This window comes from Rhodamnia argentea, chromosome 9 (genome assembly GCF_020921035.1).
Source record: "Rhodamnia argentea isolate NSW1041297 chromosome 9, ASM2092103v1, whole genome shotgun sequence".
In the NCBI taxonomy this organism is placed as follows: Eukaryota; Viridiplantae; Streptophyta; class Magnoliopsida; order Myrtales; family Myrtaceae; genus Rhodamnia; species Rhodamnia argentea.
In genome coordinates, this window is record NC_063158.1 from 14818848 (window position 1) to 14829775 (window position 10928).

At 41.8% G+C, this 10928-nt stretch overlaps 1 protein-coding gene across 1 annotated transcript; it reads right to left on the minus strand.

Annotated features, from left to right (window-relative positions):
• Nucleotides 1-7568: 7568 nt before the first annotated feature.
• Nucleotides 7569-10444, minus strand: LOC115756686 (protein argonaute 2-like). Its single transcript, XM_030696541.2, has 2 exons — nucleotides 9108-10444; nucleotides 7569-8981 (listed from the first exon to the last, which is right to left on the minus strand). The coding sequence occupies exons 1-2, from the start codon at nucleotides 10442-10444 to the stop codon at nucleotides 7580-7582; spliced, it is 2739 nt and encodes a 912-aa protein (XP_030552401.1). The 3' UTR covers nucleotides 7569-7579.
• Nucleotides 10445-10928: the final 484 nt, after the last annotated feature.

Genomic DNA, 10928 nt, shown 5'->3' on the forward strand with positions numbered 1-10928 from the left:
CGTACCACCAGCCTGAAGTGCAAATTGCTGAATCATCGTAATCGTGGCATCATCATGGACCTCCGTAATATCATATGTAACACAATTGCCCGTTACATACGGATATCTATACACCATTGTTTGAATATACTGGTTTCCTGTTATATTCAAAGCGCTCTCAATCGACACACGTAACTCATCAAATGTCGATATATTTGCCATCCCGAACATGGTAGATTGTCCGCCTTCGTAATCAATTCCATATTCGGTTCGTACTATTGTGCCTCCCAGCCGCACAATCGCAAAAGATGTAGACGACATTCTGAGATTTAAATAAATTAGAAATTATTTCTAAACTACAATTTCCTAAATATTGTCCCATATACGTTATCAAATTAACATACCCACTATCAATATATCAAATGAAATAAATGTCTTAGAATAGGCCTAAGGGCCGCTTGCTAGAAGGGCGAAATCGTCATTTTGGGAGACAATTTGGGAGACAATTTGCCAGAAGGGCAAAATCGTCATTTTTCAAAATTCGTTGGCCAAAATGCCGTCAATCGTCCATGGCCGATTGATTGTGGCCATTTTCTAATTTTTGAGATTTTTTTTGAATTTTTTGGGAGACAATTTGCCGGAAGGGCAAAATCGTCATTTTTCAAAATTCATCGGCCAAAATGCCGTCAATCGTCCATGGCCAGTTGATTGTGGCCATTTTCTAATTTTTGAGATTTTTTTTTGAATTTTTTGGGAGACAATTTGCCGGAAGGGCAAAATCATCATTTTTCAAAATTCATCGGCCAAAATGCCGTCAATCGTCCATGGCCAGTTGATTGTGGCCATTTCCTAATTTTTGAGATTTTTTTTGAATTTTTTGGGAGACAATTTGCCGGAAGGGCAAAATCGTCATTTTTCAAAATTCGTAGGCCAAAATGCCGTCAATCGTCCATGGCCGATTGATTGTGGCCATTTCCTAATTTTTGAGATTTTTTTTGAATTTTTTGGGAGACAATTTGCCGGAAGGGCAAAATCGTCATTTTTCAAAATTCGTAGGCCAAAATGCCGTCAATCGTCCATGGCCAGTTGATTGTGGCCATTTCCTAATTTTTGAGATTTTTTTTGAATTTTTTGGGAGACAATTTGCCGGAAGGGCAAAATCGTCATTTTTCAAAATTCATCGGCCAAAATGCCGTCAATCGTCCATGGCCAGTTGATTGTGGCCATTTTCTAATTTTTGAGATTTTTTTTGAATTTTTTGGGAGACAATTTGCCGGAAGGGCAAAATCATCATTTTTCAAAATTCATCGGCCAAAATGCCGTCAATCGTCCATGGCCGATTGATTGTGGCCATTTCCTAATTTTTGAGATTTTTTTTGAATTTTTTGGGAGACAATTTGCCGGAAGGGCAAAATCGTCATTTTTCAAAATTCGTAGGCCAAAATGCCGTCAATCGTCCATGGCCAGTTGATTGTGGCCATTTCCTAATTTTTGAGATTTTTTTTGAATTTTTTGGGAGACAATTTGCCAGAAGGGCAAAATCGTCATTTTTCAAAATTCGTCGGCCAAAATGCCATCAATCGTCTATGGCCGATTGAATGTGGCCATTTCCTAATTTTTGAGATTTTTTTTGAATTTTTTGGGAGACAATTTGTCAGAAGGGCAAAATCGTCATTTTTCAAAATTCGTAGGCCAAAATGCCGTCAATCGTCCATGGCCAGTTGATTGTGGTCATTTCCTAATTTTTGAGATTTTTTTTGAATTTTTTGGGAGACAATTTGCCGGAAGGGCAAAATCGTCATTTTTCAAAATTCGTCGGCCAAAATGCCGTCAATCGTCCATGGCCGATTGATTGTGGCCATTTCCTAATTTTTGAGATTTTTTTTGAATTTTTTGGGAGACAATTTGCCGGAAGGGCAAAATCGTCATTTTTCAAAATTCGTCGGCCAAAATGCCGTCAATCGTCCATGGCCAGTTGATTGTGGCCATTTCCTAATTTTTGAGATTTTTTTTGAATTTTTTGGGAGACAATTTTCCGTAAGGGCAAAATCGTCATTTTTTTAAATCACCGGCCAAAATAATCTATGGCCACTTCATTGTGGCTATTTTCCCATTTTCTCAAATTTCTTAATATTTTTTTCCTTCATTTTTTTTAAAGTCTTTATGATTTTTCTTTATTTTTAATCCATTTTGTATTTTGTAATTTTCTATTATCCGAATTTTGAAATTATTAAAAAAATATTTTTGGGACCGGGTCAAATCCCGCCCCCGCTTCTCGGTTCGAAAAAAAAATTTTCGGATCGGCACCTAGACTACCGAGCATACCCCTAAAAGGTAATTAAGTTTTTTTTCCCTTTATTTGGTAAATAAAATATTTTTTTTATGCAATCTTGAAAAAGCCCCAAAAAGAAGCCAATCTCTAACTATGTAATCTGTCCAAAAAATCATTTCACACTCCTAATTTTCTTTTTTAAAATTTGAAAATCGTCAAAATAAATATGTGGACGTAGTTGCAAAAATGAGTCCTCAAAATTTGTTCTTATGAGATTATGGTCATTTTTTTTATTTACCACAAATCGTAAACATTACAACTATTCAGTCTACAAATAATAATTAAATAAATAAAACAATACTTACGAAACTGCAAAAAATAACTATAACAAGGTTTACCTCAAACTAGTAAGAAGGTCGGCTTTGCTTTTCTCTCGCCTTCCGCAAAAGTAAAAAAGTCCCAATTTAATTTAAACTTGACAAAAATATTTGCAATAAAATAAAACCATAATATCAATAAAGGCACCCGAGGAGAGGGGATATGAGAAAATCTTCGTGAGCTATATAGAAGAAAACAAGAAATGACGTCTTAGAGAATCTGATTAAAACTTGGTCGGGATATTAAGAACAAATCTCGCCGAAGTTAATCAAAGCGAGGGAAGGGCTCCCGGCGGACTCCACACTCTGTTCACTTAATATCCAGATCACTTAAAATCGTAGATTCTGTGAAGGAGGCTTCAGCAAAAGAGGGATGAGGTTTTGTGGAGAGGTGAAATGCAGGTGCAAAGTTGAGCTTCTGTGGAGAGGCGAAATGCAGAGGAGAGATGAGCTTCTGAGAGGAGGCGATTTGTAGAAAGAGATGAGTTTCTGAGAGGCGAAACGCAAAAATGCAAAGGAGCGATGAACTTCCTTGGAGGAGCGAAATGCAGAGAATGAAGCTTCTGTGTGGATGAGCTTACGTGTAGATGAGCTTATCAACGGAGAGCCTTCGGCTTTGCTTAAAGCAGAGCCGAAGGCTCAGTAGCACTCGTGAAAGGTCACGTCATCCGCCGCCGCCTGATTAAAGGCGCTGGTGCCGTAGGGGCCTCTACCCGCTCGGCAGTATTAGTGCCGAGCGGGTAGGGGCCGGCATGCAGAGAGAGCAGACGCTCTCTCTGCATGCTTTTTTCTTGCTCTGACCGTGAGTGCCGAGCAAGACCCATCGTGGAGAGAGAGAGAGCAGAAATTCTGCTCTCTCTCTCTCCACGATCCCTCCGCACTCTGCTCTCTCTCTCTCTCTCCAAGTGCTCGCACGCTTTAGTGGAGAGAGAGAGAGCGTAGCGAACTCTGCTATGCACTAATGCGGAGCAGAATTCTGCCCGCACCGCACGCTTTAGTGCAGAGTTGAATTCTCGCTCCGCACTAAAGCGTGCAGAGAAAAAAAAAAAAAAAAAATACGGTGCGAGAGAGAGCGGTTTTGCTCTCTCGTTTGTCTGTCTTGCTCGGCACTATGAGTGCCGAGCAAGAAGACAGTGCTCTCGGCACTAGAAGTGCCGAGCGGCCACTCGGCTCGGCAGTTAAACCGCCGAGCGGATGCCCGCTCGGCGTTATGACCGCCGAGCGGGTTCCGCTCGGCAAGAAGACTACCGAGCGGACCCCTAAACGGCATATATCTTTTCTCTCCCCTAAAATGGTAAATAAATTTTTTTTTGTATGCAATTTGGAAAAAAGCCCGAAATTTCCATTAAAGGGCTCAAGCACCATCTTTTTTTAAAAAAGAACATAAAAAAATAAGAGTTTGAAGTGCTCAAACAGTATCAAAGAAGGAATTGATCGAAAGGTATTTTCATCCTTCGCTTTTTTGAGCTTTTTTCTTTTTCTATTTTTCTTTATGCCATTTCTTTTCATTTTTTCCAATTTTTTTTTTTGCCTTTTTCTGTCCTTTTTTCTCCCCGACTCTCCCCTCTCCTCCCCAGGCCATCGCCGGCTTCATACGAGGGCCGCCCTCGCTTGGGCCAATGGCAAGCTATCCTCGTCGGCGTTGCCCAAGGGAAGCCCTTCATGGGTTGGGGAAGCCGGATGAGGGCGGCCCTTGCGCCAACGTCGGGCGAGGGCTACACTCGCCATCACTAGACGCCAGCCTCCGGCGATGGCTTGGGAAGGAGAGGGACAAAATAAGAGAGAAAAAGAAAAAGGCAAAAAATTGAAAAGAAATGGAAAAAAGAAAAACAGAAAAAGAAAAAAAATTCAAAAGGTAAAGGATGAAAATGTTCTTTGGTCAGACTTTTTTTTGAAATAATTTGAGCACTTCATACTCTTATTTGAAATAAGGTCCATTCGGACCCTTTTTTTTTTAAAAGAAAATGAGGACATTTCGAGCCATTAATTGAAAATTTTCCCTAAGTTTACCCAATAAGAACCTAGGCTCCATTTGTTTCGCGAAATATGAATGAATCAAAAAATATTTTCCTAAATATGATTATTTGTATAAAGTTCAAAAAATTAGTTAATAGAAAATGTTTTCATTATCAACAACAATTTATGTTTAAACATTATCGTAAACGATGAAAATATTATTGTTCGTTCATTTTTACATGAAATATAAATAATTATTTTCAAAAAAATATATTTTCTAATCATTTATTTTTTGCGAAATAAACGAAGACCAAAGTGTGACCAAAGTGCGGTTATTTTATCAAAAGAGGACTCAAAGTAAGCATTATTTCGAACAAGGTCCCATCTTCTCGTCAACCGTACAAATCTTCAGGCCAGTCAAGGACTTTTTCATCTGAAGACAAATTTTTTTTCTTAATTTTTCTTTTTCTTCTTAGTGTTCATCTTCTCTATTGAGCAATATGAATAGAGAAGAGCGGTGGCCCTAGTGACTAGAGCTGTACGCGAGAACGACCACCTCAAGGATGCAACGATTACCGGCGGCAAAGACCCGACGATGGAGGAGAGGGACCGTGTGGTGGGTTCCTTAGCATTCATGAGCATTCGTTTGTCTTCGTTTTATAAATAAAAATAAAAAAAGGCTCGCGCGCCATTTTCAATTTTTCACCCCTTATTGGCTCCCGACACCCCCTTATCACATTGAATCGATTGTATTGTCTCTCGTGGGTCCCATTCTTGATTTAAGATTGTTTTCTACATTTTTTTTTCTTCGTCCTTTTTTCGATTTTACCAAAGGGAAAACTTATTCACATCCCTTCCAAATAATTTTTTTCACCCCTGCCGCTTCTCCACACCCAGATATTTTCACCCTAGTCGCTTCTTTCACACCCATTACATTTCAACGTCACGTTCTTATTCTGAATTTATTCTCCATTACTATAATTTGTGCAAGAACTAATCATATATTAGAGCAAAAAATGTTATTTTTATCTGCAAATTGTTTGCTTTATTTTCTTAGATCATCCTCATCATTGCAAATTTTTCGAATTTGATACGGATCCAACTTACGAGAATTTACTCAACAATAAAATATTATACTTAATGTATGCATATGCAGAATTTACGTATAGATTATACCTCTTACTTGTGCTTAAGTTATTTCTCCAATAATAGTTTCCTAGTACAAAAAAAAAAATATACAACTCATTAATAGAATTTCTTTTTCAGAAACACAACAACTAGTTAGCTATCTACTAAATAATACTATTTTTTGGAAAAGAGGTACACCGATTTTGTTCCAAAGGGAGAAAGAAAGGGGAAAATAAAAGAGAGAGAGAAAAAAAAAAAAGAGGAGGCAAGCATTAGTTTTAAATCAAGATTGGGCCCCGCATTTTACGTGGATAAATGTTATTAGAGAGGAGCATGCCTAATTTGCCTATAGAAATTGAAGCAAATGAAAAAGGATAAGAAATAATCTCTAATCAATAGCGGAATCCACAAGGGATAATGTAGTCAATTCAATGGAAAGGGTGTCAGCCAATACATGGGTAAGATTGCGCGAGCCTAAAAAAATTGAAACGATAACCTAGTCATGAGAAAAAAAAAAATATCTATAAAGAATAAAAAAAAATGAAAAATAGGCCTTGATTAGGTGGATTTATTTTTAGCATTAGAGCTTAGTTTCTTTTTAGTTAGTATACGTATAGCATAGGGATTTTGACAATTAGCTTAGGTTTAGGAGGATTAACCTTCAAGAAAATAGATTGAATTCGATGTGAAATTAGTTCATGGGGATTGTTGTTCGGAGGCTTAATAACGAGGCCAAGTAATATTCTTTGCTTAATAAGGAGGCCAAAGTAATATTCTTTACTTGACATTTTGTTGTTCGCAGGCTTAACAACGAGCCCAAGTAATATTCTTTGCTTAACATTTTGTATTGGATTACCTTACGGTACTTCACTTTTGTCTCGCCTTTTTATTCCTGCTCATGATGTGTTCGTTATGATTTCTCTTTCATTTTGCTTTTTGTCTGTTGATTCGTTTTCCCAGTTGGTAAATACAAAAGTACCGCATGAGCATATGGTGGCTAAGAATCACAATAGGATGAGAAGACGGCGTGCGTCACTAGTTAACAGAACAATTAAGTTACTGTACTAAAAGAGCATTAGTCGAATAAAATCAAGTCCCCAACCCAACCCCGGATCTCCGATTGCGTAAGAAGTAAGATGTTCTCTCATACCTCACTTGGTTTCTAGCCAATCAAAAAAAAAAAAAAAAAAGTTTAGTGGCGACTCCTCACATAGAATTCTAATAGAATTAACCGAATTAAAGTGAAAATCCCAACGACTTGCTGAATTTGGGAGAACCTGCGGCTATTGATGAGAACAGTTTTCGATAACTGATAATTCCAGACGATCACTTTTAAGAAAATGTTTTCCAAATCCTTCACTTTTAACAAACAAAGAGTGATGTATTGATGAATGCTCAAGGCTAAAATGATTTGAGTTTATTTGACAATATATATAGGGGAATAGCGCAATCAAAATAAGCCATCAATTTCATCAACTTCCTTTCATCAAAATCCTCCTTCCTTCAACTTCCATTCAGCAATCATACGAACAAATCAAATCCACTACTTTTGTTGAATCATACGAACAGATCAAATCCACTGATCACTCTACTCAAAGCATCATCAAGTGCAAGTGAAAAGGAGTAATGAATGTAATGAAGGTGTTGAGACTGAATACAACCTAAGAAGGCAGATTTGTTACCAAAGACAACTCAGAAAGACAAGAACCAGATCCAAATGTTCCTTCATTGCCCATGATGAGCATTATTCATGTCAGGATCACAAATTAAAGAACTGAAATTCCTAATAAAAGCACTAAGAATACTGAAGACCGTTGCAGAAACTCTCCTCTTTAAGTTTTTGGAGGTGGAGGAGAGGGTAAGGCCTTCAAATGAAGAACATCTTGTTCTCCACGTCAGTGTGCAGCTTGTCGTAGAATCGCTCTTCAGTTGAACCGGGAGGATGCTCCGTCGCCGCTTCATGATACAACCTTCCCCTGAAGGCGGCAAGATCAGCATAGTACACCGGCACGACCAGGGACACTGGTTTGGTGCACCGAGCAGAGGTGAAGCATAAGCTGTAAGTCAACTCCTCCAAGTGGTCATAGCTGAACCCGTGCTCGTCCCAGAGCACATGGTAATAGGTCGACTTGCTCGTCCCGAGGCTGCCGTAGTGGCTGCACAGATAGAAGCTCAATTCAGAAGGATGAACTACTGTTGTGTCCACTACCGTCCCTGGTGGCACGTTGCCTGGGCCGTTAATGGCATCTCTCTCCAGGAAAAGACGAGTTTGGTGCCGCTTCTGCGCCACTAGGATCGTGATGGTCGGGTTGTAATCTTTCTCGGCGAAAGCCTTCTTCAGTTCCCTCAATTCCTCGTTCAGAACCATATCGAATTGGCTTTCGCTCACCCCATCGCGGAACAATATGAGCTTCCCAGGCCTAACTCCATTCAGACGGGCATATGTCTCAACGAGCTGCAGACACATCTCCCCGATGTCGACAATCTTTTCTTGCCGGTGGTGCTGAGGTCGCACCCTTGCAGCGTAGCGATTGGCAGCGGGCCAGTTGACGGTTCCGACTACTGCAGCAAAGGACGGACTCTTCGTGTCGCGAGATGTGGGATGGTTGACATCGGCGCCAAGCAACATGACATGCCCCTCGTCATTGATGTGCGGCAATGGATTGGATAGCTCCGTGTTGCTGCCCCCCAGCTTGGCATTGATCTTGAGGGCCAGATTTGTTAGATATTGATCGTTCGCATTATTGGCATTCGCAGAAAGGCAACACTGAGTGACCAACCCGACTTGAGTCTCGCAGATCCATTTGAGTTGCTTGTAGCCGGGGTCCTTCCCAGACATGACGCAAAGGAGGAACTGAGGAGGACGTCTCCCGCCATCGCAAGCGCGACGGGCGACATACTCTAGCAGCTCAGTCAATTTAGCCACGTCGGAGAACACGTTCATTGCCGCACGTTGATAAAAGAGTGGTTCTTCCATTCGAATCCTCAAGCTTCTGCATTTGCTAATAAGCTTTTGGATAAACGGCCCAGGGTTGAGCCATCGATTTCGGTCCGACGCGCTGAAGTCGACAATGACCCACCGCTCGATCGTCTTCCCATCCACGACTGCTTTCCCCATCAGATTCCATTGGCATTTGACTTTATCAACCTCTATCTTCATCATCTTGCCATCCAGAGTCGCCAGCTTTAACTCGGGAGGTCCGATGACACGTCCCACAACTTTCGTCATGTTCATGTCGACTTCGATTCCAAAGTTCCGGCTGACGTCTCTGCAGCATTGAAAGGAACACATTAACTAGAGAAAAAAGAAAATATCAAAGACAAAAAGAACATAGAATCCAAGTATTTTCTCTATTCGAACATGACAATTTGAGCAAAGGACTAGTGTTACATACCCGCAAGGTCCGATGTTCGACCTCATAATGTCGCAGATGGACTTCTTTCTGCTATGTGGGGGAGGCATGGAGATTTTCTTCAGCGAGGTCGAGGCATCTCGCTCCAATTTCTCCTTCGGGTACCTCTGCCCCTCGACCAACTCGCACAGCTCCAGCGGCACGTACTGCTTCTTGTTGCTCTTGCTCAAATCCAAGCAAGGAATGTCCTTGTGCTTGATGTCGATTCCGTACTTCTCCTGGAAGTAGTTCACCAGATTGACCTTACTCGTCTTTCCCTCGGGGCTCTCGCTGCTGAAAGATATCGAGCGCGTCGTCTCCTTGGTCAGCCCCTCGACCGTGTACTTTTGTTTGGTCCTCCGGTGGTTCACTGTGACCTTCACCCCCTTCAACGCCTGCTCGACTTCCCTCCTGTACCTGGCAAACTGGCCGATGCTGAATCCACTTATATGCTCCACGAGGAAATCGATGACCGGCATCCTCTTTCGGAAGGCCATGACCGAGCAATCAAGGCACAACGCGAGTCCCTGGCAGGTCGGCTTCAAGCTGTGTTGGAACCCCCTAAATGCTGCGACGCCGCACTTTAAGTCGTCCGTCTTGTGATACTCAGGGGGATAGAAGTGCCGTCCGACCGACATCATGTGCCTCGCAGGGTTCTCCTTCATCACCAGATCCATGACCTGCAATATGTCCCTCGGGATCGACACCAAACCTCCCGCCAAGTAATCTCTCAACTTAAGGAGGTTGAACTCGTTCACGAGCGTGATGGAGCATTGGAATGAGGAGTCCTCGCTGTCTTCTCTGCCGGAACCTATCTTCACATTGTACGTCCCGCAAGGCAGCTGAATCGTACTAAAGATGTTCTTCTCGCCATCGTAAGCGGTCCTGGATAAAGGGAATTGTGTGGGGTTGTCAGAGAATAACTTCTGCTTGATCTGAGATAGGGTGTCTTTTGATAGTCTTGCGGGATGGCGGTGCCTCACAGGTGCCTCGGCCTTGATGTCGACATCGTAGTGCCTTATCATGGTTTCGGGATTGAAGGTGACGCGAAAGTGGTTGACCAGAAGATTGACAGGTCGAGCAGCCAACGAGCCACCATTGCTGGGGCGTCGGACGGGGCAAGCCTTATCCTCATTTCCTAGGGAAACCTGATTAAACTCAGGCACGAGGTTAAACTGCGGCCGGACAGCAACGGCCTCTGGATACAGTGAGGCATCATATCCAGGACGACGAGCATCGGCCTCGGCCCATGACGGACTCCCATCTCCACGACCACCCCTTCCACGCCGGTGGCCTCGTCTATAGCCGCGTCCACTCCCTCGGTTTCCACTTCTGTCCATGACGTCTCTCTCTTGAAGGGCGGAATGCTGTTATGATCAGAGCCACACGACTTCTCTCTCTTGAAGGGCGGAATGCTGTTATGATCAGAGCCACACGACTATGTAAAGAGAAAGATGAAGAAAGGCGAGCGAGAAAGCTTAACCCAGAAGGAAAGAAGAGTCTCGAATGCTAAGTGTTATCGACAAGCTTCAAAAGAAAGACGTGGGCGGTTCCTTGATAAAAACGGTTTTGAAAAGAAAGACGTGAGGCGGTTCTTTGATAAAAACGGTTTTGAAAAGAAAGACGTGGGCGAGGTGGGCGGTTCTTTGATAAAAAGGGTTTGCGCTTGGTTTCTTTCGCGAAAAATGTGGGTTTCTTGGAAAATACTTTTAAGGAAGTTGTTTTTCAGAAAAATTATGATATTTTTCGGCGTTTAACTGAAATCTCAAAACAAATCAGAAAATTTTCATTGTTTGGTTAAAAAAAAAAATTTCACCTTATACT

Coding starts and splice junctions, on each gene's coding strand:
- LOC115756686 (XM_030696541.2), bottom strand. CDS start 10,444: ATGGACAGAAGTGGAAACCGAGGGAGTGGACGCGGCTATAGACGAGGC. Junction 8,982..9,107: donor TCGAACATCGGACCTTGCGG/GTATGTAACACT, acceptor TCAATGCTGCAG/AGACGTCAGCCGGAACTTTG.